The sequence below is a fragment of the Triticum aestivum genome, chromosome 4B (assembly GCF_018294505.1).
Source record: "Triticum aestivum cultivar Chinese Spring chromosome 4B, IWGSC CS RefSeq v2.1, whole genome shotgun sequence".
Lineage (NCBI taxonomy): Eukaryota > Viridiplantae > Streptophyta > Magnoliopsida > Poales > Poaceae > Triticum > Triticum aestivum.
Genome location: NC_057804.1, coordinates 611707421 through 611733672, shown reverse-complemented (window position 1 = coordinate 611733672; position 26252 = coordinate 611707421). Strand labels below are relative to the sequence as shown.

Genomic DNA, 26252 nt, shown 5'->3' with positions numbered 1-26252 from the left:
ACAGGACCCTACCGCCAGGCACCCTGGCGGTAGGGTCAGACAGCCTACCGCCGTGGGCCCTGGCGGTAGAGTGAACCTACCGCCAGGACGCTTGCATATCTCGTTACAGAAGGCATGCACGGCAAAATCCTGCCACACACCTTACCGCCAGATCCCCTGGCGGTAGGGTTAGACAGCTTACCGCCTGGTTGTCTGGCGGTAAGGTACTTATCCACGTCAGCGCGCGGTGACGGCCCCCGTCTTCCTCCGTCACACCCTACCGCCAGGGTATCTGGCGGTAGCCTGTCTAACCCTACCGCCAAGGGCTCTGGCGGTAGCAAAAGGGTCAGATCCCGAAATTTTTTCGAACGGGGTCAGATCTTGATTTTGTTTACAAAAAGGTCAAAACACGAAATTTGGCCGGTGCACGCTGCAGACACACAGCGCAGCGCAGCACACGGAGTGAGTGAGAGTGACCATGGTGCACCAGCGCCAGCGCTCCCGGCTGTCGCTCTCAAGCCCGCGTTAATACGCGTGCCATTACTAGTAGGAGTACTGCCGTGCTGAAACTCCAGCCTCCCCCTTCCCCTGCCTGCCCGCCGCTGCCATTCCACTCCACCACGCCCCGATCCGGTGATCCGGCCAAGAACGAACCGGCCCCGGCGGCAACCAATGGCGTCGGCGCGCCGCCTGCTGCAGACCTACCCGGGCCAGTTCCAGGCCGCCGAGCCGCCCGACGCCCTCGGCGCCGACTCCGACGTCGTCGTCATCCTCGCCGCGCTGCTCTGCGCGCTCCTCTGCGTCGTCGGCCTCGCCGCCGTCACCGGCTGCGCGCGCTCCCGCCGCGGCGCTGGGGGCACCAGATCCGCCGCCTCCTCCGGCCCCGACGCGAACAAGGGGCTCAAGAAGAGGGCGCTCATGGCGCTGCCGAAGCTGGCGTACGAGGACGCCGTGGCGGCGGCCGTCGCGGCGCGCGGCGGCACGGCCTCGGCGGCGGCCGGGGAGGGGCAGGAGGGGATCCTCTCGGAGTGCGCCATCTGCCTGTCGGAGTACGCGGGGAAGGAGGAGATCCGCGTCCTGCCGCAGTGCGGCCACGGCTTCCACGTCGCCTGCGTCGACGCCTGGCTCCGCGCGCACTCCTCCTGCCCTTCCTGCCGCCGCGTCGTCGTCGTCGTCGCCGACGCGGCGCCCCGCAAGATGCCGCCCGAGCCCAAGCGGTGCCGCAAGTGCGAGTCCATGGAGGAGGCGTCCTCCTCCGCCTCCGCGACCGCCGGCGACCACAGGGCCGCCCGTTTCTTGCCATGACGTGCTCTAGCAAGTGAGTCTGGACATGGCAATGGCATGGATGCATAATGTGTCTGCGGATGTGAATCAGTGAATGTGAGTTTCACATCGATGTCTGTACATTCTCTTTGACGTGACTGGCCTGTTTTCATGGACTCGATCGCGAAGTAGGCTTTCACTCTGAAATCCGTTGAATTTCAGTTGACATTGAAATATTTAAACATTTCAGCAATTTCAGTACAACACAAGACTTAAAAATGTTTTTCTTTTAAAAAAATTGGTTGAATTCGCTTTGGCCGAAATGCAAACCGAAATCATTGAAATTTACTTGAAATATCTGAAACTAAAAGTGAAAACCATATTGGGGCCTCGATTTGGTCAAGTATTACAGTTGGTTTGCATGCCTGTGCCTAGCATATCTATGAATTTGCTGTATTTCTAGTTCAACCATTTTTCCTGTCAAAGTTATCATCAAGAAAGTTCAGAAAAGAACTGGCGATCGCGTATAGTTTTCTTCCAGCAGGGCACTGCCGCTTGCTTCAAGTAAGTTCAGTTGAGTGTGGCTACTTAACCTCTGATCGGGTTCATCGTTTTCCTATTACTGCATGTCCATTAGACCCAGAGAACTACTGCTACTGATAGTAGTACCACTGTATTCAACAGTGTGATTTAGGATTTCAGGGAATAATCTGATGCCTTTCATACCCCACTCATGCAGTCATGCTACATGCGGATAGTTCCGACCAATTTGGTCACGAGATCAAGACTTGTATGTCGTTTATCTCCTAATAGCTTGATGCATGTGTTACATTGCTACGGATTATTTTCTTAAGAGCTCGTTTTTATCAGTCTTGCTAAGTCTCAGTTCACTGAGACTTTGTTAAGTCTTAGTCGATAATATATTCGTGAGATCTCACATGAAAATCAGTGCAATTTTTTTCAGTTTTTCTTTTTCTCTCCTGCATGTTATGTCACTCGGTGAAGACTTAGTTAAATCTCAGTCGACTGAGACCTAGTCACGCCCTTTTTTATAGTTATCTGAGTTATTACCATTTAGTGTAGTTTTTCTTGGTTGAGATGAAAGCGGCCCTTGATTGGTTCGTGTACTTAAGGCATCTACAACCGGACTTGGCAAATCCGTTCCCTATACACCCGCAGGCGCGTCCAAGCATATCCACGGACATTGCCCGCCAGCCCCTCATATGGGTTGTCGCACATCTACATACCTCAAATGCGGAGCCTCAAATCCATGCAATCCATGCACGTCGATCATAAGATACAAATTGTTCAAATTCAACGGTTCGAAACAAAGCAAAGGAAATTCACGGTTCAATAATTCGAACATGCCAAAATGAAATAAATGTCCAAACGTGACGGATGCCTCGATTGCTGGCCGGATCACTGGCCGGACGTCCATGTTGCCTGCTTTGAGGCCATCCTTGCGTCCTGCTCCGCCTACATCCGGGTTGCATGTTCCACCTGTATCCTTGCCGCATGCTTCATTATTGCTGCAGTCGCCCTCGCCGACTCGTACTCCCTACACTCGCTGATTTCCTTCTTCTTCTCCGCAAGCCACCTCTTTGCTTGCTCATCTAAGAGGGTTTTGTCCACCAACATGATGTTCGCATCCTCCGCTTCCCTTACAACATCTCCTTCTCAAGCTCAATTTCTCCAAGTGTCTTGGCCTTCTCAAGCTCCCATTTGATCGCCGCCTCTTGCTTCTCGAACTCGATCTTCTCCCTCTCAATTTCCAGCTTCTTCTGCGCCCTCTTCCATGTGGAGGACATTTTTGTAGTCACGGCGTCACGGGAGGCCCTTGCCTTCTCCCACTTGTTTCCCATGACTCGCAGGTTATCCTTTGGCATGGTGGCTCTTCCATTCTCGACGATAATATCGTCCTCTTCAACGTCAAACCCGATTGACTGGAGGGAGCTTGAGCCATCATTCCTCTTCTTGCCGGCCTTGAGATCAACCACAAATTGTGTCCACTTTGACACTCCATTCAATATGATCTAACAATGGCTAAAATCAAACGGCTTCTTCTCTGTTTCGTGATACAAAGTGGCCGCCATCGCCGTCTAGCAAACAACATATGTATGAGCACGAGAATGCAAACACAAGAAGCATATGCAAATGATGACAAGATGAAGCAATTGAACTTACGTGAGTTTCCACTCACATCCCATTTTGAGGGTGCTTGGTCACTTATAAGCAGTGGCTGACGTACTTGTTCTCTTCCCCTTGAATGACCCCTCATCGATGTTGGAGAGATGCCACATTACGGTTGGTCGCGATAGGATGTAGCTTCACATATTCCTTTTGTTCGTGATACTCCTTCCAAATCTTTTTCTAATACTTGTTTCCTTTTTGCTCAGTGCTGCATATTGGATCCATTGTTGTGGCCAACCAAGCTTTGATCAACAAGATGTCCTCAAAAGTTGAGAATGCCGGACCTCTTGCCTTTGCCGTCTTTCCCTTCTTCTTCTTCTTGCTCGGACTGGGATCTAATGTTTTCCCAACATCAAATGGGATGCCCCCAATTCGTACTCCATTTGGGTCGGACCATGATTGTCATTGATCATGTCCGATAGGAACACCTCCTAAATGATCATGGTTTGCAAGCATTCATCATGCACGAAATGAACTAGCGTTCTATGCAACATTGAATATGACATATGCAAAGTTGATCAGACATGAGCAACAAAAACATATCGACTCTTGTCGTGTCATCCCGTCGAACAGGTCGTGGGCAGCCTGGGCATCGCCGGTGCCGGTACTCATCCGTGCTCGAACGAGCTACAACGAGTGACATACCTCTACCGCCGGCATCTGCGTCGGCGGAAAGCTCACCGGAATGCCCCAACCGGCAGTATGGATCCTCCTTTGTCCCAACGCATGGTCCGAGGGTGCAATCCGCCTCGGCGACGGATGGATGGGGTGTGGGGTTCGGGTGCGGCACACGTGGGGGCGGGTGGACAATTGCTTGTTCATGTCCGCATCTCCCTGCGACCCTGCCGCCGCTTCCCTCTCGCTCTGTCGGTGTTGTAGCATGCTCCGAGCGACATTCTCCGCCTTGCACGACAGAGCTGAGGACGGGACGCCGACGGACGAGGCGGACGCAGTCACCCTCGCGGCCACCGGGGACGGGGTTGACGACACATCTATGGCCGTGGATCGAGACCGGTGGTGAGGATGTGGAGCAAGGGTGGCGGACGGCGAGGGCTTGGGCGCGGGAAAGGTAGGAGGGAGGCGGGAGGAGGAGGAAGGGTTTCATGGATTTGGTGCAATTTGAGATGGGTTAGGGATGTCGGGTCCGACGTGATGAATGCGTCCGGGCGCCTCCATACTCGCTCCTTATTTGTGCTGGATATGAGGGTGTCGGTCAGTCCGGACTTTTGAGGTCCGTGTAAGGAGCCCATCTTGGTCAAATTTTTGTGACCGGTTGACCGGCCTGTCCGCCCGGGCGTTTGCACGTTCATTTTTGAATCAGTGAAACTTGCAATTCTTATTACATACACTCTTTTTTGAAACAATTTGTGACATACACTTATAACTAGATCAATGGAGAGCAACCCTTTTCTACTGCTCACCGGCATCCTTTGCTGCGCCCTTGTATACATAGTAGTAGGACAGCCACCCCTGTAATTTCTATTTCTACTCTCTGTCAATGAAATGATACGGTTCCAAGAGTATTCACGAAAATAATAATGAATGAATTTGTCTGATCGATCAACGTTGCGTACTGAAGCAAAAATCTGCACCGGGGACGTGAGCGTCGAGGGCCGGCAACGAGGCCGACCTCCACCCGTCACAAGGAGGTACCCTGCGCACCGGAAGCGCCGCAGCCGGACGCTGCACGCCCCCGCCCTCCTTCTCGGCCCTCGGCGACGCCGGCACGCTCTCGGGGTCGTCGGACCGCGCCCCGGCATTGTGGAGCAGGTGCACCGGCGACGAGCCGACGCCCGGCGTCGCGTCGCCGCCAATCTGCGCCATCAGCATGCCGGCGTCTCGGGCCTTCTTCTTCTCCTTGGCCACCTTTCGCCAGTTGGTCAGCGCCTTGGCCGTCTGCTCGTTGAAGACGCTTCTCTTCATGTGTGAGCCCATCTGCGTGACGAGCGCGTAGAGCGGGAAGGTGATGTAGCTGCACATGATCTGGGCGGCCACCCCGAGCACGACCTTGGCGATGCTCACTCCCATTTTCTGATGGTAGCATTTCTTCAAGCCGGGCGTGCCCTGCGATGCAACAAAGCTCTCTGTCAGTGCAGTTCATCAGCAGCACTTGGTGCCATGCATTGCATCCATGACTGAAGTGGCAATTACTGGTACGTACTACCACTGTCCACACGAAATGTGCCATCTGAAACGCGTTCTGGAAGAGCGTGAGGTGTATGAGGAAGAGGACCCAGTCGGGGCGGTCGAACCAGAAGTACTTGTTGCTGGGCTGGACGACGGGAGCCCCCTTGACGACGCTCTCCCGGTCCTGGATCTCCTGGGCCATCTCCATGATCACCATCTCCAGCTTGGTCCCAACCCACAAGAGGATCTGGTGATGTTGCACACAAGGCAGCAAATGACATGTTAGTTAAGTTTGGAGTTACATCGCAATTGGCGGGTTGGCCATTCCATTGGACGAAGAAATTCTGGAATCTGGACTTACCACGAGAGGAACCACAGACATCCATACAAGAGTGCCGATCCCTGCGAGAAGATGACAATGGTGGTCATGGGACAAACTCACAAAATATGAAGAGAAGTAAAGGAGAAGGCGAGCAGGACAGGACAAAGCAGCTACCGTGGAAATCAAGGAAGAGGATGAGGACCGCCACGAACCAGAGCTTGAGGCTGCCACAAGAGGCCAAATGTGTCATCAGTCAAGATCATATTCATATGAGACGTAGCTATCTATTTTTTATTTTCCAGAAAGACTCTGCCCGTTCCGCCCGTGCAATGGCCACTCCCTCCCCGTCTGGCGGCCGCCCCCGTGCACTGCGGTGGCTGGAATCTAGCCCATCTTCCGCAGGCGCCAGCTCATCCCGCAGACCTCCGACCTCCCCCCTGCGGCGCTCCCCCCCCCCCCCCCCCCCCTCCCCCGCTCTGCTTCCCCTCCGGCGGCGCCCTCCCCGCCTGCCTGCCCTGCGGTGGAGGCGGGTCTGCGCTCCGAGGTTGGCCGGGTCAGCCGTGCTGCCTCCCCGCCTGCCGATGGCGGCTGGGAGATGCCTCGTTCCGCCAAACGGAGGCTGGCTCGGACTCGCCGTCGCCCCCGGCCCCGTCGGCCTGACCCGCGTCCGCGCCCCCCCGGCGAGTGCCCCAGGTGCCTGGATCCTGCCCCAGACCACCGCCACTCCGAGTGCCGCCGCGACGTCCGGTGCCGGCGATGCCGCTTCTTCGGGCACATCGCCCGGAACTGCGTCCGCCCGCGCTCTCCTGCCTCTTCCTCCGATGCCCCGCCGCTCAAGCGTCGTCGTGACACAGTGGCTGCGTGCGCTGGACCTGCGTCCTCCAGGTCCGGCTCCACCACTCCGACGGCCAGGGCGCTTCTACTCCCGCTGGATCACCCCACTCCCTGACGGCGGCACCGACGGCCTCCGGGTCGCTGCCTTCCTCCTTGCCCTCCCCTCCTGCTCCGGCTGCCTCGACCGCCTCCTCGGCATCTCCCGTCTCCTCAATGTCGGGCCACCCGTCGCTGCGGCCGGCTGCTGCGGTCTGCTACCTGCCGCGTTCTCCGGCGTTGGTGGCCGCAGAGCTGGCCCTGGAGCAGCGCGCCCTCGTGGCCACGATGGCGGGCACGCGGACCGGCATTCTCGGCCCCGAGATCCTGGCCTTCCTTCAGGAGCGCTTCCAGCTGGCCGACGGCGCGCTGTCCGTGCATCCGCGCTGCGACGGAGAGTTTCTCCTCCGCTTCCGCTCCGCGGCCGACCGTGCGCGGGTTGCTGCTGGAAACACTCGGGCCGGTCGCTTCCGCCTGCTGATCCATCCTTGGAGCCGCCTGGCCGGCGGCGAGCCGGTGACAACGCGTTTCCTCGTCAACATCGACATGGTGGGCATCCCGGACCACGCCTGGTGCCGGGCTTCCGCCGAGACGCTCCTCTCGCCGTTCTGCGACGTTGTCGACCTCGCGCCGGCGTCAGAGACCTTGGCGGATATGTGTGTCTTCCGCCTCTCTGCCTGGACCCTCAACCCTGACGCCATTCCGCGCCTCTCCGAGCTCCTCCTGCCGGTGCCGGACGACGCCCTGGCGGATGCCGACCCCAACTTGGTGTTCCACTTTGGACGCCCGCTCCTACGCTTTCCAGTCTCCATCCACGTCTCCAGCTCGGAGGACTATCGCCTGCCGGTGGCGCGCTCTCCGTCCCCGGCCCGCGATGGCGACGGAATGCTGGAGCCCCATTCGCCGCCCGTTCCGCCTCAGTACCCGCGGCGCCATGAGTTCCCGTCGCGCCCCGGGGCTGCTCCGTCCGGCCGCAGGGGCAACGGCGGTGCCCGCTGATATCGCTCTCGCCGTCACGCCCGGCCGCCCGCTCGCTCCTGGGCTGGCCTCCTCGGGCCCCACCCCTCCGCGCTTTCCGGAAGGGTGGGCCCGCATGTCTCCTGTCGCGTGACGTTCCCGCCTCTGCGGGCTGCTGGCGTGCCGCGTCCTGTTAACCGGTCGTCTGGCTCGCCTGGCTCCCCGTTGGCCGCTCCCTCCCCTGTGGCCCCGCCACAACGGTCACCCGCCCCCTCTGCGGCTGCTGGGCCGCCCGTGCTGGCCTCTGGGGGTTCGCGCGAGCCTTGCGTTTGTTGCGTGCCTGCCCCTGATCCCCAATCTGCGCCCCCCTCCGCGGAGATTTCTGTCGCGGCCCCATCAGCTGTCGTCCTGCCACCCATGCTTCCGCATGCCACCCCGCGGCGGGCAGAGATTCTTCCGACTTTTTGCGCCTCGCCTACTGCGCCCCCGTCCGTCGCCCTCGCTGTGGGTCCGGGGTCGGCCTCGATCCCCGCGGTCAGCTGGGGCGGCCCCACCACTCAACCGCCTGGCGAGGCGGGCCCCTCTTGCAACTCCGGGAGTGATTCGTGAAGGAAATATGCCCTAGAGGCAATAATAAAGTTATTATTTATTTCCTTATATCATGATAAATGTTTATTATTCATGCTAGAATTGTATTAACCGGAAACATAATACATGTGTGAATACATAGACAAACAGAGTGTCACTAGTATGCCTCTACTTGACTAGCTCGTTAATCAAAGATGGTTATGTTTCCTGACCATGAACAATGAGTTGTTATTTGATTAACGAGGTCACATCATTAGTTGAATGATCTGATTGACATGACCCATTCCATTAGCTTAGCACCTGATCGTTTAGTATGTTGCTATTGCTTTCTTCATGACTTATACATGTTCCTATGACTATGAGATTATGCAACTCCCGTTTGCCGGAGGAACACTTTGGGTGCTACCAAACGTCACAACGTAACTGGGTGATTATAAAGGAGCATTACAGGTGTCTCCAAAGGTAGATGTTGGGTTGGCGTATTTCGAGATTAGGATTTGTCACTCCGATTGTCGGAGAGGTATCTCTGGGCCCTCTCGGTAATGCACATCACATAAGCCTTGCAAGCACTGCAACTAATATGTTAGTTGTGAGATGATGTATTACGGAACGAGTAAAGAGACTTGCCGGTAACGAGATTGAACTAGGTATTGGATACCGACGATCAAATCTCGGGCAAGTAACATACCGATGACAAAGGGAACAACGTATGTCGTTATGCGGTCTGACCGATAAAGATCTTCGTAGAATATGTAGGAGCCAATATGGGCATCCAGGTCCCGCTATTGGTTATTGACCGGAAACGTGTCTTGGTCATGTCTACATTGTTCTCGAACCCGTAGGGTCCGCACGCTTAAGGTTTCGATGACAGTTATATTATGAGTTTATGAGTTTTGATGTACCGAAGGAGTTCGGAGTCCCGGATGAGATCGGGGACATGACGAGGAGTCTCGAAATGGTCGAGACGTAAAGATCGATATATTGGACGACTATATTCGGAGTTCGGAAAGGTTCCGAGTGATTCGGGTATTTTCCGGAGTACCGGGGGGTTACGGGAATACGGGGAAGAGTATTGGGCCTTGATGGGCTTTAGTGGGAAGAGGAGAAAAAGGCTGCGCCCCCCCTCCCCTCTAGTCCGAATTGGACTAGGGAAAAGGGGGCCGGCCACCTCTCCTTCTCCTCCTATTCCTTCTCCCTTCCTCCCCTCTTGGTGGACTCCTACTAGGACTTGGAGTCCTAGTAGGACTCCCTATCCTGGCCGCACCTTTGCCTTGGCCGGCCTCCTCCTCCTCCATCCTTTATATACGGAGGCAGGGGCACCTCTAAACACACAAGTTGACACAAGTTGATCCACGTGATCGATTCCTTAGCCGTGTGCGGTGCCCCCTGCCACCATATTCCTCGATAATACTGTAGCGGAGTTTAGGCGAAGCCCTGCTGCTGTAGTTCATCAAGATCGTCACCACGCCGTCGTGCTGACGAAACTCTTCCCCGACACTTTGCTGGATCGGAGTCCGGGGATCGTCATCGAGCTGAACGTGTGCTCGAACTCGGAGGTGCCGTAGTTTCGGTGCTTGATCGGTTGGATCGTGAAGACGTACGACTACTTCCTCTACGTCGTGTCATCGCTTCCGCAGTCGGTCTGCGTTGGGTACGTAGACAACACTCTCCTCTCGTTGCTATGCATCACATGATCCTGTGTGCGCGTAGGAAAATTTTTGAAATTACTACGAAACCCAACAGTGGCATCCGAGCCTAGGTTAATGATGTTGATGTTATATGCACGAGTAGAACACAAGTGAGTTGTGGACGATACAAGTCATACTGCCTACCAGCATGTCATATTTTGGTTCAGCGGTATTGTTGGACGAGACGACCCGGACCAACCTTACGCGTACGCTTACGCGAGACCGGTTCCCTCGACGTGCTTTGCACAGAGATGGCTTGCGGGCGACTGCCTCTCCAACTTTAGTTGAACCAAGTATGGCTACGCCCGGTCCTTGCGAAGGTTAAAACGGAGTCTATTTGACAAACTATCGTTGTGGTTTTGATGCGTAGGTGAGATTGGTTCTTACTTAAGCCCGTAGCAGCCACGTAAAACATGCAACAACAAAGTAGAGGACGTCTAACTTGTTTTTGCAGGGCATGTTGTGATGTGATATGGTCAAGGCATGATGCTGAATTTTATTGTATGAGATGATCATGTTTTGTAACCAAGTTATCGGCAACTGGCAGGAGCCATATGGTTGTCGCTTTATTGTATGCAATGCAATCGCGATGTAATGCTTTACTTTATTACTAAACGGTAGTGATAGTCGTGGAAGCATAAGATTGGCGAGACGACAACGATGCTACGATGGAGATCAAGGTGTCGCGCCGGTGACGATGGTGATCATGACGGTGCTTCGGAGATGGAGATCACAAGCACAAGATGATGATGGCCATATCATATCACTTATATTGATTGCATGTGATGTTTATCTTTTTATGCATCTTATCTTGCTTTGATTGACGGTAGCATTATAAGATGATCTCTCACTAAATTATCAAGAAGTGTTCTCCCTGAGTATGCACCGTTGCAAAAGTTCTTCGTGCTGAGACACCACGTGATGATCGGGTGTGATAGGCTCTACGTTCAAATACAACGGGTGCAAAACAGTTGCGCACGCAGAATACTCAGGTTAAACTTGACGAGCCTAGCATATGCAGATATGGCCTCGGAACACGGAGACCGAAAGGTCGAGCGTGAATCATATAGTAGATATGATCAACATAATGATGTTCACCGATGAAACTACTCCATCTCACGTGATGATCGGACATGGTTTAGTTGATTTGGATCACGTGATCACTTAGAGGATTAGAGGGATGTCTATCTAAGTGGGAGTTCTTAAGTAATATGATTAAATTGAACTTAAATTTATCATGAACTTAGTCCTGGTAGTATTTTGCAAATCATGTTGTAGATCAATAGCTCGCGTTGTTGCTTCCCTGTGTTTATTTTGATATGTTCCTAGAGAAAATTGTGTTGAAAAATGTTAGTAGCAATGTTGCGGATTTGATCCGTGATCTGAGGTTAAATCCTCATTGCTGCACAGAAGAATTATGTCCTTAATGCACCGCTAGGTGACAGACCTATTGCAGGAGCAGATGCAGAAGTTATGAACGTCTGGCTAGCTCAATATGATGACTACTTGATAGTTTAGTGCACCATGCTTAACGGCTTAGAATCGGGACTTCAAAGACGTTTTGAACGTCATGGACCATATGAGATGTTCCAGGAATTGAAGTTAATATTTCAAGCAAATACCCGAGTTGAGAGATATGAAGTCTCCAACAAGTTCTATAGCTAAAAGATGGAGGAGAATCGCTCAACTAGTGAGCATGTGCTCAGATTGTCTGGGTACTTCAATCGCTTGAATCAAGTGGGAGTTAATCTTCCAGATAAGATAGTGATTGACAGAATTCTCTAGTCACCATCACCAAGTTAGTAGAACTTCGTGATGAACTATAGTATGCAAGGGATGATGAAAATGATTCCCGAGCTCTTCGTGATGTTGAAATCAACGAAGGTAGAAATCAAGAAAGAGCATCAAGTGTTGATGGTTGACAAGATCACTAGTTTCAAGAAAAGGGCAAAGGGAAAGAAAGGGGAACTTCAAGTAGATTGACAAGCAAGTTGTCACTCCCACGAAGAAGCCCAAAGCTGAACCAAAGCCTGAAACTGAGTGCTTACACTGCAAAGGAAATGGTCACTGGAAGCGGAACTACCCTAAATATTTGGTGGATAAGAAGGATGGCAAAGTGAAAAAGGGTATATTTGATATACAGGTGTTTGATGTGTGCTTTACTAGTGTTTATAGCAACCCCTCGGTATTTGGTACTGGTTCAGTTGCTAAGAGTAGTAACTCGAAACGGGAGTTGCAGAATAAACAGAAACTAGTTAAGGGTGAAGTGATGATGTGTGTTGAAAGTAGTTTCAAGATTGATATGATCATCATCGCACACTCCCTATTCTTTCGGGATTAGTGTTGAACCTAAATAAATGTTATTTGGTGTTTGCGTTGAGCATGAATATGATTTGATCATGTTTATTGCAATACGGTTATTCATTTAAGTAAGAGAATAAACTGTTGTTCTATTTACATGAATAAAACCTTATATGGTTACACACCCAATGAAAATGGTTCATTGGATCTCGATCGTAGTGATACACATATTCATAATATTGATGCCAAAAGATGCAAAGTTAATAATGATAGTGCAACTTATTTGTGGCACTGCCGTTTGGGTCATATCGGTGTAAAGCGCATGAAGAAACTCCATAAAGATGGATTTTCGGAATCACTTGGTTATGAATCATTTGATGCTTGCGAACCGTGCCTTTTGGGCAAGATGACTAAAACTCCGTTCTTCGGAACAATGGAACGAGTTACTGACTTGTTGGAAATAATACATACCGATGTATGCGATCCAATGAGTGCTGTTGCTCGTGGCAAGCATCGTTGTTTTCTGACCTTCACAAGATGATTTGAGCAGATATGGGTATATCTACTTGATGAAACATAAGTCTGAAATAGTTGAAAGGTTCAAAGAATTTCAGAGTGAAGTGGAAAAATCATCGTAACAAGAAAATAAAGTTTCTGCGATCTGATCGCGGAGACAAATATTTGAGTTACGAGTTTGGTCTTCAATTAAAACAATGTGGAATAGTTTCACAGCTCACGCCACCTGGAACACCACATCGTTATGGTGTGTCCGAACGTCGTAACCGCACTTTATTTGATATGGTGCGATCTATGATATCTCTTTACCACTATCGTTTTGGGGTTATGCATTAGAGACAGCTGCATTCACGTTTTAAAATAGGGCACCATCTAAATCCGTTGAGACGACACTGTATGAACTATGGTTTAGCAGTAAACCTAACCTGTTGTTTCTTAAAGTTTGGGGCTGCGATGCTTATGTGAAAAAGGTTTCATCCTGATAAGCTCGAACCCAAATCGGAGAAGTGCGTCTTCATACCCAAAGGAAATTGTTGGGTACACCTTCTATCACAGATCCGAAGGCAAGACATTCGTTGCTAAAATGGATCCTTTCCAGAGAAGGAGTTTCTCTCGAAAGAAGTGAGTGGGAGGAGAGTAGAACTTGATGAGGTAATTATACCTTCTCCCTTATTGGAAAGTAGTTCATCACAGAAATCAGTTCCAGTGATTCCTACACCAATAAGTGAGGAAGTTAATGATGATGATCATCAAACTTCAGATCAAGTTACTACCAAACCTCGTAGGTCTTCCAGAGTAAGATCCGCACCAGAGTGGTACGGTAATCATGTTCTGGAAGTCATGTTACTAGACCATGATGAACCTACGAACTATGAGGAAGCAATGATGAGCCCAGATTCCACGAAATGGCTTGAGGCCATGAAATCTGAGATATGATCCATGTATGAGAACAAAGTGTAGACTTTGATTGACTTGCCCGATGATCGGTGAGTCATTAAGAATAAATGGATCTTCAAGAGGAAGACGGACGTTGATAGTAGTGTTACTATCTACAAAGCTAGACTTGTCGAAAAAGGTTTTTGACAAAGTTCAAGGTGTTGAATACGATGAGATTTTCTTACTCGTATCGATGCTTAAAAGTCTGTCCGAATCATGTTAGCAATTGCCGCATTTTATGATTATGAAATTTGGCAGATGGATGTCAAAACTGCATTCCTGAATGGATTTCTGGAAGAAGAGTTGTATATGATGCAACCGGAAGGTTTTGTCGATCCAAAGGGAGCTAACAAAGTGTGCAAGCTCCAGCGATCCATTTATGGACTGGTGCAAGAATCTCGGAGTTGGAATATACGCTTTGATAAGTTGATCAAAGCATATAGTTATTGTACAGACTTACAGTGAAGCCTGTATTTACAAGAAAGTGAGTGGGAGCACTACAACATTTCTGATAAGTATATGTGAATGACATATTGTTGATCGGAAATAATGTAGAATTATTCTGCAAAGCATGAAAGGATACTTGAATAAAAGTTTTTCAAAGAAAGACCTTGGTGAAGCTGCTTACACATTGAGCATCAAGATCTATATAGATAGATGAAGACGCTTGATAAGATTTTTTCAATGAATACATACCTTGATAAATTTTTGAAATAGTTCAAAATGGAACAGTCAAAGAAGGAGTTCTTGCCTGTGTTGCAAGGTGTTAAGTTGAGTAAGACTCAAAGCCCGACCACGGCAGAAAATAGAAAGAGAATGAAAGTCATTCCCTATGCCTCAGTCATAGGTTCTATAAAGTATGCCATGCTGTATACCAGATCTATTGTATGCCATACCACTGAGTTTGGCAAGGGAGTACAATAGTGATCTAGGAGTAGATCACTGGAGAGCGGTCAAAATTGTCCTTAGTGGAATAAGGATATGTTTCTCGATTATGGAAAAAGGTTCGTCGTAAAAGGTTACGCCGATGCAAGTTTGACACTAATCTAGATGACTCTAAGTCTTGATCTAGATACATATTGAAAGTGGGAGCAATTAGCTAGAGTAGCTCCGTGCAGAGCATTGTAGACATAGAATTCGCAAAATACTTACGGATCTGTATATGACATACCCGTTGACTAAGATTCTCTCACAAGCAAAACATGATCACACCTTAGTACTCCTTGGGTGTTAATCACATAGCGATGTGAACTAGATTACTGAATCTAGTAAACCCTTTGGGTGTTGGTCACATAGCGATGTGAACTATGGGTGTTAATCACATGGTGATGTGAACTATTGCTGTTAAATCACATGGCGATGTGAACTAGATTATTGACTCTAGTGCAAGTGGGAGACTGAAGGAAATATGCCCTAGAGGCAATAATAAAGTTATTATTTATTTCCTTATATCATGATAAATGTTTATTATTCATGCTAGAATTGTATTAACCGGAAACATAATACATGTGTGAATACATAGACAAACAGAGTGTCACTAGTATGCCTCTACTTGACTAGCTCGTTAATCAAAGATGGTTATGTTTCCTGACCATGAACAATGAGTTGTTATTTGATTAACGAGGTCACATCATTAGTTGAATGATCTGATTGACATGACCCATTCCATTAGCTTAGCACCTGATCGTTTAGTATGTTGCTATTGCTTTCTTCATGACTTATACATGTTCCTATGACTATGAGATTATGCAACTCCCGTTTGCCGGAGGAACACTTTGGGTGCTACCAAACGTCACAACGTAACTGGGTGATTATAAAGGAGCATTACAGGTGTCTCCAAAGGTAGATGTTGGGTTGGCGTATTTCGAGATTAGGATTTGTCACTCCGATTGTCGGAGAGGTATCTCTGGGCCCTCTCGGTAATGCACATCACATAAGCCTTGCAAGCACTGCAACTAATATGTTAGTTGTGAGATGATGTATTACGGAACGAGTAAAGAGACTTGCCGGTAACGAGATTGAACTAGGTATTGGATACCGACGATCAAATCTCGGGCAAGTAACATACCGATGACAAAGGGAACAACGTATGTCGTTATGCGGTCTGACCGATAAAGATCTTCGTAGAATATGTAGGAGCCAATATGGGCATCCAGGTCCCGCTATTGGTTATTGACCGGAAACGTGTCTTGGTCATGTCTACATTGTTCTCGAACCCGTAGGGTCCGCACGCTTAAGGTTTCGATGACAGTTATATTATGAGTTTATGAGTTTTGATGTACCGAAGGAGTTCGGAGTCCCGGATGAGATCGGGGACATGACGAGGAGTCTCGAAATGGTCGAGACGTAAAGATCGATATATTGGACGACTATATTCGGAGTTCGGAAAGGTTCCGAGTGATTCGGGTATTTTCCGGAGTACCGGGGGGTTACGGGAATACGGGGAAGAGTATTGGGCCTTGATGGGCTTTAGTGGGAAGAGGAGAAAAAGGCTGCGCCCCCCCTCCCCTCTAGTCCGAATTGGACTAGGGAAAAGGGGGCCGGCCACCTCTCCTTCTCCTCCTATTCCTTCTCCCTTCCTCCCCTCTTGGTGGACTCCTACTAGGACTTGGAGTCCTAGTAGGACTCCCTATCCTGGCCGCACCTTTGCCTTGGCCGGCCTCCTCCTCCTCCATCCTTTATATACGGAGGCAGGGGCACCTCTAAACACACAAGTTAACACAAGTTGATCCACGTGATCGATTCCTTAGCCGTGTGCGGTGCCCCCTGCCACCATATTCCTCGATAATACTGTAGCGGAGTTTAGGCGAAGCCCTGCTGCTGTAGTTCATCAAGATCGTCACCACGCCGTCGTGCTGACAAAACTCTTCCCCGACACTTTGCTGGATCGGAGTCCGGGGATCGTCATCGAGCTGAACGTGTGCTCGAACTCGGAGGTGCCGTAGTTTCGGTGCTTGATCGGTTGGATCGTGAAGACGTACGACTACTTCCTCTACGTCGTGTCATCGCTTCCGCAGTCGGTCTGCGTTGGGTACGTAGACAACACTCTCCTCTCGTTGCTATGCATCACATGATCCTGTGTGCGCGTAGGAAAATTTTTGAAGGTCAGCTGGGGCGGCCCCACCACTCAACCGCCTGGCGAGGCGGGCCCCTCTTGCAACTCCGGGAGTGATTCGCCCTCCGCTTCCCCCGCGCCACTTGGCGGCCTAGACGCTGGTCAGCCCGTGCAGCCCACCCCCCTTGCGCCACTTGGAGCCTCGCTTGCGGCACAACCCATGCAGCCCATGCACGATGCTGCCCACGTCCCGGACGATGCCTCCGCCACCCCAGCTGCCTCTCAGGGCGCCATTCAGGAGTTCATCCGATCCGTCTAGCAAGACGCGACTCCCCTCCTCCGCTCGATGCCTAAGCGCCGCCGTCGGGAGGTCCCGCCAAACTTCACCCCCCGCAGGAGCGGCCGCATCGCGAAAGCTGACCGAGGCCTAGACTCGGAGATGAAGGCCAAGAGAGTCCTTTTGCTGCGCCTGGGGCTTCTGAAGCAGGACGAGCCTGTTGACGCAGTTGCCCTTGCTCGCTACGCCAGGCTTTTCGAGGAGCCGCTCGCCCCGGATGTCATTCGCACCTTTGCGGAATTCTATGGTTGGGACGTGCCGCTAGAGGTCGTCGCCTCGGCCCCGCCCTCCTCGCCTACCGTTCTGGCGGCTTAGGCTCTGCCTCTCCATGCTCCCTGCTTGCTCGGGCAACATTCCTTTCATGGATTGTAAACCTAAGATTATGTTTTGGAACGTGCGTGGCCTCAACTCCGGCGCTAAGCGTGCGGTCGTCCGTAGTGTCGTCTCCTCAGACCTGCCAACGATCGCCTGCCTCCAAGAGACCAAGCTCGACGATATCTCCGCTCTCCTGGTCTCCGAAACCCTGGGCCCATCCTTCGACGCCTTCTACTCCTTGCCCGCGATCGGCACTTGTGGCGGAATCCTCCTGGCCTGGCGATCTTCGGAGCTGGCCATTTCCAACCCGACCCTCGGCGCTCAACACATTTCCGCGGTGGTCTCTTCTCCTTCTGGTGAGCATCCTTTCTGGCTCATGGGCGTATACGGGCCACAGAGCGAGGCCGACAAGATGGCCTTCCTGCAAGATCTACGCGACATGCGTGCCACTCATACCGGCCCATGGATCCTTGGTGGCGACTTTAATCTCATAGCCGCAGCCGCCGACAAGAATAACTCTCGTCTAAATCTACGTCTCATGCGGCGCTTCCGACGTTTCATGGCCGACTTAGAGCTCAGGGATATGTACATGCACGGTAGGCGGTACACCTGGTCCAATGAGCGCGAGAACCCCACTTTGGTCCGGATCGACAGAGTCCTATGCACCACCTCCTGGGAGACTGCCTTCCCGACCTGCCTTCTTCGATGCCTAACCTCCGCGGCCTCTGACCATTGCCCTCTCATGCTCGACTGCACCCAGCGATCTTCGGGTTCGCGCCGCTTCCACTTCGAGAAGTTCTGGCCGCAGTTGCCTAGGTTCACGCAAGTGGTCTCCGACGCTTGGACCAGCTCCCCCCTCCCGACCCCGACCCGTTCCGCCGGATCTTCGACCGCCTGCGGTTCACTGCTGGACGCTTGCAAAGCTGGAGTGCTAAGACTATCGGCAACGTCTCCCTACAGCTCATGGTCGCTCGCGAGCTCATTGCTCGGTTTGATGCGGCGCAGGACTGTAGGCCTCTCTCCAGCCAGGAATCCTGGCTGCGTCGGCGCCTCAAGCATGCGTATTTGGGCCTGGCATCCTTGGAGCGGTCCATCCTGAGGCAACGGGTGAGACTGGCCTGGTTACGTGACGGTGAAGCGTCCTCCGTCTTCTTGCGAGTCCAGGCCGCCCATCGCTCGCAGCGCACGCGCATTCTTTCCCTCAGATGCGGCGAGTCCACTATCTCGGGGGATCGGAACTTGGCGGAGGCGGCCTTCCATCACTTCGCGACTATCGTCGGCTCCGCAGACGCGCGCGCATACACGCTGAACCTTGATGTCATTGACCCTCGGGTCTTCGACCTGTCGTCCCTGGATCAGCCGTTCACCGAGGATGAAGTTTGGAGCGCCGTGAAGAAGCTGCCAACCGGCAAGGCTCCTGGTCCTGACGGCTTCGCGGCCGAGTTCCTTCGTTCCTGCTGGGCGGTTGTGAAGGACGACTTCATGGACGCGTTCGCCAAGCTCTACCGCATGGACGGCAGAGGTTTCCAGTGCCTTAACGAGGCCTTCGTCACGCTCCTTCCCAAGCGCACGGACGCCAGCTCCCTTGGCGACTACCGGCCGATCAGCCTCATTCACCTCGTGGCTAAGCTTGTCGCGAAGGTCCTCTCCCTCCGGCTCGCCCCGCGGCTCAACGAGCTTGTCTCCCCTAGCCAGAGCGCCTTCATCTCCGGCAGAAGCATCCACGACAACTTCATGCTTGTGCAGTAAACGGCGAGATACTTGCATCGGTCGAAAGCCAGCAGAGTCCTCCTCAAGCTTGATATTGCCCGCGCTTTCGATGCAGTCTCCTGGCCTTTCCTTCTTGAGGTCATGCGCCATCTGGGCTTTGGGAGGCGCTGGTGCGAGTGGATATCCATCCTCTTAGCTACCGCTTCGACCCGCGTCCTCCTGAACGGCGCCCCTGGCCCTCACATTTGCCACGAGAAAGGGCTTCGGTAGGGTGACCCCGTGTCCCCCATGCTCTTCACCCTCGTCATCGATGTGCTGAACTCTCTTATGCTTCATGCCATGACGACTGGGCTCCTCAGAAGGCTCAGCGCCAACATCGACGCCCCTTGCGTCTCCCTCTACGCCGACGATGTGGCCATCTTCTGCCACCCGAGCCTGGACCAGCTGCTTACTATCCGTGCCATTCTTCAGGTCTTTGGCCACGCCTCCAGGCTCCACACCAACTTCATCAAGTCTTCTGCTGCCCCCATTCACTGCACCGAAGACGACACGACCAACGTGGTGACCGTGCTGTCCTGCCCCCTGGCGCAATTCCCATTGCAATACCTCGGGCTTCCCTTGTCCGTGCGCAAGGTGCCGTCGCTCGTCCTACAGCCACTGCTAGACCGCATGGTCAAGAAATTCCCCTCGTGGCGCGCCTCCATGCTCTCTAGGGGTGAGCGGCTCGCCTTCGTACGCCACATCCTCACCGCGATGCCCACCCACATCCTCATGGCAATGGTGATCTGCAAGCCCGTGCTCAAACGCATCAACCGTATCATACGGGACTTCCTGTGGCATGGTCGCCGCGACGCGAACGGCGGCCATTGCCTTGTCAACTGGCAACGGGTATGTCGACCTCTCGAGTACGGCGGCCTGGGTGTCCTGGACCTGCACCGCTTCGGCATTGCGCTTCGCACGCGCTGGCAGTGGCTGCAACGCACCGACACCACCCGCCCATGGGCTCTTCTACCGCTTCCCAACGACCCGGAGGCCAACGCCATCTTTCGTGCATCCACATTCTGGCGCCTCGGAGATGGCCGCTCATGTCTCTTCTGGGAGGACCGTTGGCTCCATGGCCAATGCGTCGCTGATTTTGCTCCGCACCTCGTCCCTCTCGTGCCCCGACGTTGTCGCCGGGCATGTACCGTAGCTGAGGGCCTTGCCGGTCGTGCTTGGATCAGGCATATCCAGGCGGCCCTTACGCCCCATGCAACGGTGGAGTACGTCGAGTTGTGGCGCCGGCTGCAACCCCTTACGCCCATCGATCAGCCGGACCGCCTTCTGTGGCGCTGGACCGAAAACGGCACCTACACCGCCAAATCTTGCTACATGGCTCTCTTCGCCGGCTCCGTGCGCGCTCCGCACTGGAAGCTCACCTGGCGGTCCTGGGCGCCATTGCGGGTGAAATTCTTCGCTTGGCTTGCTCTCCAAGACAGGTGCTGGAAGGCGGCTCGACTGGCCAGACATGGCCTCCCGCACCACGCCGCCTGTGTCCTATGCGATCAGGAGATGGAGACTATGGAGCACATCCTTGTTGCCTGCCCATTCTCGCGCCAGGTCTGGCATGACTGTTTTTCATGGTGCCACCATCACGCCCTAGCCCCTACCTCTGATGTCCACTTCTTGGACTGGTGGCACGACACAACAGCTGCGGCACCGGCAGCGCTGCGGAAAGGCACCGCCTCGATCATCATCTTAGCTGCATGGCTCATCTGGAAACACCGGAACTCTTGTGTCTTTGATGGCACCACCCCCTCCACCTCCAGACTATTGCATGACATCCAGGAGGAAGCTCGTGCTTGGGCCAAGGCAGGGGCCAATGGACTAGCCGCTCTATTGCCGTAACTATCTTGTGATGTCTCGGGGCTGAGCACACCCGTCTTTCCCTCATGCTCGCACTAGGGTCCTCGCCTATCCTGTGTACGCTGTATCCTAATGCCCTCACCCTACCTCTTTGTAATTCTATTCCCCTCCCTTTTAATGAATGATACGCAAGCTTTGCGTATTCGCGAAAAAAAAAATCCAGAAAGGACGTGTGAGCTGAGCTCACACCCGATATCTGCATGTAGAATCTATCTTATCTGTATATCTATGGGATGTGCAGAGAAAGGAATGACACGTACCTGATGCCGACGACGACCTTGAAGTCGTCCTCCAGCGACCTCTTTATGTACCTGTGGAAGTCGAACCTGCTCTTCTGCGAGAGATGCGCGTTGATGAAGCCCTGGCGCAGCGTCAGGTAGTCCACCTTGGTGACCGACCCGAAGAACTGCCTGAAGAAGGCCACCACCCATCTGACGCCGGGGGTGCTGGACAGGCCCAGGTGCCGCCTCACGAACGTCGTCTGGTGCGTCAACCGGCTCCGCGATGGATCTGCGAGGGTTCAGTCGGAGTCGGTTCAACATATCAGTTCACTGTGATGACCAGGTTCCGGATAGAAAATGCAGAGTAGCTAGATCCTGACCATTGGCAACTGATACTCCAGCGAGGCCGTCTCCGACTCCCACTTCTTCCATTGCTTCATCTGGAGGAAGCCGCAGCATAGATTAGGATCAGTGCCAGCTTTGCAATGGAAACCAAGGATTACGTACTGACAAACAGCTTGAATATGATGCTCACTTTGAGACGGCCGAGAGCCATGGTGACGACGCTGTACAGGACGTGGAAGACGGCGAGCACGAAGATGAATATGTGCAGCTGGTGCATGCTCCCCGCCGACATCAGCGCCACCTTGCCCTGCAAACACTTATTATGTCAAGCAAGAGAAGAAATTCGGTACTCATCACCATGCTCACTAGCCGCTAGATGCTCACCTGTTTGGCGCAGACGTCCTCTCCGGCCGGGGCGGCCAGGAACCGGCGGTGGGTCTCGCCCTGGAGCCAGAGGAGCCTTCGGCGGTTCTCCTTGCCGTCGCCGGCGTAAGCGGAGGGCAGCTTGCACGGGAGCATCTTGCTGCCGGCCTCCACGGAGATGCATATCTTGGAGATGGGGTCCTGCGCCACGGTGAGGAGCAGGGAGATGAAGCCCACCAGCATGAGCTCCGCCTTCATCTTCTCCAGCGCCTCCCCCATGGCCTTCTTGTGCCGCTTGTGGAACCACTGCGCGCACGCCAGCAATGAGCAAGTACACGAAATCATCAACAGCATTTAAATAATTTTATGTAAAAATATTTGAGGCAGCTTAAAAAATGAGCAGGTACACGAAATTATCATGAAAAATGCACAGCAATTAGCTCCGGACGTACGTGGCCGAGGTTGTGGAGGGCGTGCTCCATGGCGACGGAGACGAGTATCATGACGGCACAGACGAGCGCCACCGCCCACGTCGGCGTGTCCGGCAGCTCCCGCCCTCCCGCCGGCCCCGCCATTGGCCCGCCGTTCAACCTCGGCAAACGACCACCTCGATCGATCAACGAGACGCACCACTCGTCTCGTCTGGAGGAAGGAGCTATCTACGTGCCGGGCCGGAGCGGGCAAAGCAAAATTAATGGAAGGAAAAGCGAAGGCTACGTAGGTCGTGCGACTGCCTCACTCTCTCGGCTGTGTGAATGGCTATCTCAAGTGCGGTCTGTGTGGCCGGACCGGTGAGAGCAGGCCAGGCTTTTATGGATGAGCGCGCTGGCTGCCTGGCCAAGTCTTCGTCAACGGCGGCGGGGTGGCAGGCAGCCGCGCTGCGGTTTCGCCGACGGGTACGTGGTCCATCTCCATGCATGGCGAGCCCGTGGTGCCGCACCAGTCTACCAGTATACTAGTAGTGCCGGAGTATGCATAGTATGTGACCGCAGTTTTGTTGCCATCGGCCACGCCTCTGGCTGCAGACAAAGCGGCACCATCACGATCGGATCAACGCCCGGCGGGTACTGACGGTTTAATTGTCGGGACCGGGACCGGCGAGGAAAGTCGCGGGAATGCGTGACTGCCGCCGGTTTCACGGTGGTTTCGGAGAGGTAAACACGTGCGTGCAGCGCAGTGCAGCGAGGGGCAGCCACACACACACGGCGACCTGAGAGCATCTACACCCGGACTTTGCAAAATCGACCCTCAAATGCCCGCGGAGGTGTCTTCGTGCACTGAGCAGGGGTCCTCACATACGATACCCTATATCTACACTACCCATGCAACGAGGAAATAAATTACATAGATCATCGCACGGACTATGAAACAGAGATATATATGCACATTCCGATCACTCAAATATCACACACGGATCTCCAAAAGCTATTGAAAGTTTACATGATCCACGCACGACAGACAGGTTCTAAGTAAAGACATAAATAACTAGAAATTAACAAGGAAGATGGCATAGATTCACCACTTTCTCGCCGGCCCTTTCCCCTTCATCGGCGGTTGGTTGTCCGAGTCGTCGGACGAGGAGCTGTGGTCGTCGTCGTCATTGAAGGAGGTGCCAGAGAGGATGATGAGCCCGTTGAGCCGCCGGACGGCCCAGTCCTGTTGCCGCTTGAGCTTCGCGAGCCGAGCCGCCTCCACCGCTGCCTCCGTCATCTCTCGCTCGGACTGCCCAATGGCAATCTGGAGGACCTTGGCGTTTTTCCGGCAGTGCCGCCAAGCGTCTGTCTCCACGGTCGTAAGCGACCGGCAGTAGACCCAAACGAGGAGCCGCTCATCCCCGCCTGCATCCCGCAGCAGCGGCGCATGGACTGCTCCGCCGCTTGCCTCTCACTTTTCCGCTGCCTCTGGAGGCGGGCGGCGCGCGCCTCCGATTCCGGCGTGCACGTTCGGGCCGGTGGGGCGGGCACAAGCACCCACCGGTGCCCATCTGGGGATTCGGAGCAGAGGCTGGCGAGGCGCGGACTGCGCAACCGTCTTGGAGCTGCGCGTGGACCGGGAGGGCCCAGCACCGGCGTCCGCATTACATCAGCGGGGTGCTGCAACGACACTGCAGATCCAGAGCTGCCCCCAGTGTCCACCTTGAACCGCTCCAAGGCAATGCGGAGGGCCAACTCCTCGTCGACATCTAGGTTGGAGTCAGAGCGACTGCCGGAGCTTGACATGGTCGCAGGATTGGATCAAAATTGAAGAGGGGAGTAGAGAAGGATAGAGTGAGAGAGGAGAGCGAGTGAGGTAGGGTTCCGAGCACGAAGCCAGATTGGGGTTTTCTGTGGGACAGTGATGGGGTCGATGGTGGGCCGGGTCTATCAGACGAACGCGTCAGGACGTATTCGGGCCTCCACATATCCATCCTACATTTGAACCAGATATGAGAGACGCCGAATAGCCCAAGCATTTGAGGCCGATCCGAGGCGCCCGGCTCGATCGAATTTTTGTGACCGGTCCACCCGCCCAGACGTTTGGAACAGGTTTGAGCCGCTCGGCTGTAAATGCTCCAAGATATCACATGGGCGGGGAGGTAGACCGACGGCAGCTTGGTTTATGCGATGTTGAGGCCCACCGTGTGCCGGTGTGGCACGGTGAAAAGGATGTTTTTTAGGGCAAACATTGCATATATTACTCAACGGTGCTTGAGTAAATCACCCATAGCACAAGAGGCCACATGGGCCGGTACATCAGACTCCCACTCGACGTAGTGGTTTGATAAACACAAGCGACCAATCTTAGCTAGCTCATGCGCTACTGTGTTTACATTGCGGCTACAGGCCTTAACACTTTGGTGCGAGAACCAAACTTTTAGTTGGAACTTGGAGTCCTCAATCAGTGCTGCGTAGGCCGATGAGTCCACCCTGCGGAGGTCTAGCGCATCCGTCAGAAGCTGGGAATCTGTCTCAAAGGCCACCCGAACCATTCCCATATCAGCAGCGAGCGAGATGGCCTGCGACATAGCACATGCTTCGGCACCGAAGGCGTCGGCGACATGATCCTGTCGGCCAGCACGAGCGCCCACAATATGACCCAACTCATCTCTTGCCACCACGCCCCAGCATTTGCGTACCACCCTTGGTCTTGAGTGAAGATGCAAAGGCCTCAACATATTCAAGCACATGAGCTTGTGCACGGCGCGCCACGCCACTGGCCGTCATCGGGAGCTCCCCCTCTCGCAGTTTGTTTCTGTTGTGCCACCACAGCCACCATGGGGTCAAAATCAGAACATGAGCTTGTTCATCTAGCCCCCACAGAAAGTCGAGCATCGCATGCACCGACGTAATGATTTCAAGCTGGGCTCGTTCCCTCTCCAAACCAAGTTCCTGACACACCGGTTTCACAAATTTGCATTTGATGAACAGGTGCGCTCCGTCTTCGTCTGCCCGGTTGCAGAAGAGAAATTTAGTATCCGCTATAGGCACCCCCCTCCTCGCGACATTTGTCCGGAAAGCCAATGACTCATGCCGCAGCCGCCACGCAAACATTTGTATGTTCTTTGGACATGGTAGCTTCCAAAGCTGCTTCCAGGAGTCATCAGCACACTCGTTCAGGTTTCCAGCGACACTCGAGCTACTTCCCAGCCCTCCATTTCTATTCTGCCTACCTAGCTGCACATGAAGCTTATAGGCACTTTTCACTGAGTGTTCCCCTTTACTGTCAAAATACCAAGCAATAAAATCGGTGACTCCCTCACGCAACGGGATCTGCAAGATATGGCGAGCATCGTCAGGCCAGAAGGTTTCCCGAACAAGCTGCTCGTCCCATACTCCAGTGATTGGGGATATGAGATCAGAAACATGCTCGAGCAAGTTGCTTCCCCGGGAAGTAATGACTTGGCGTGACCATGCCCTGGGGATCCATGGGTCATTCCAGATCCAAACATTGGATCCATCACCAATACGCCATATATAGCCTTGTTTGAACAGCTCAAGCCCATGCAGAAGGCTTCTCCACATGTAAGATATTCCGTCCCTCGGCGAGGCTTCCAATACATGGGTGTTCGGGAAATAGCGGGCTTTCAGAACCTGTGCGCACAAGCAATCTGGACTTTGAACTAGCTGCCATATCTGACGAGATAACATAGCCACATTGAAGCTATGCATATCTCTGAAACCAAGCCCGCCATGTGCTTTGGGCATGATTAACTTCTCCCAGCTAATCCAATGCATAGCGTTGTCCTTATCTTGCTGACTCCACCAATAATTGCCAATGAGCGAGC

The 26252-nt window shown here is 53.3% G+C and overlaps 2 protein-coding genes across 3 annotated transcripts; one reads left to right on the top strand and one right to left on the bottom strand.

The window, feature by feature from the left end:
* The first annotated feature begins 424 nt into the window (after positions 1–424).
* Positions 425–1503, top strand: LOC123089395 (probable E3 ubiquitin-protein ligase ATL44). The gene has a single exon (XM_044511087.1). It carries the CDS (start codon positions 652–654, stop codon positions 1282–1284), a length of 633 nt encoding a protein of 210 aa, XP_044367022.1. The 5' UTR covers positions 425–651; the 3' UTR covers positions 1285–1503.
* Positions 1504–4786: 3283 nt separating this feature from the next.
* LOC123089394 (MLO protein homolog 1) lies at positions 4787–22751 on the bottom strand. 2 transcript variants are annotated; one of them, XM_044511085.1, is made up of 9 exons: positions 22441–22751; positions 22010–22294; positions 21816–21932; positions 21661–21720; positions 21320–21569; positions 6056–6105; positions 5921–5961; positions 5594–5806; positions 4787–5496 (listed from the first exon to the last, which is right to left on the bottom strand). In XM_044511085.1, exons 2-9 carry the CDS (start codon positions 22170–22172, stop codon positions 4993–4995), a joined length of 1398 nt encoding a protein of 465 aa, XP_044367020.1. In that variant the 5' UTR covers positions 22173–22294; positions 22441–22751; the 3' UTR covers positions 4787–4992. The 2 variants fall into 2 exon arrangements, with proteins under 2 accessions (XP_044367020.1, XP_044367021.1); XM_044511086.1 differs by having other exon boundaries at positions 21320–21577; positions 21668–21720.
* Positions 22752–26252: the final 3501 nt, after the last annotated feature.

Excerpts from the sequence above, each read along its gene's own strand:
- LOC123089394 (XM_044511086.1), bottom strand. The coding sequence starts at position 22,563 with ATGGCGGGGCCGGCGGGAGGGCGGGAGCTGCCGGACACGCCGACGTGG. Across the intron at positions 21,721-21,815 it reads TGGCTCTCGGCCGTCTCAAA|ATGAAGCAATGGAAGAAGTG; the intron begins GTGAGCATCATA and ends GGCTTCCTCCAG. Across the intron at positions 5,497-5,593 it reads ATTTCGTGTGGACAGTGGTA|GGCACGCCCGGCTTGAAGAA; the intron begins GTACGTACCAGT and ends GTTGCATCGCAG.
- LOC123089395 (XM_044511087.1), top strand. The coding sequence starts at position 652 with ATGGCGTCGGCGCGCCGCCTGCTGCAGACCTACCCGGGCCAGTTCCAG.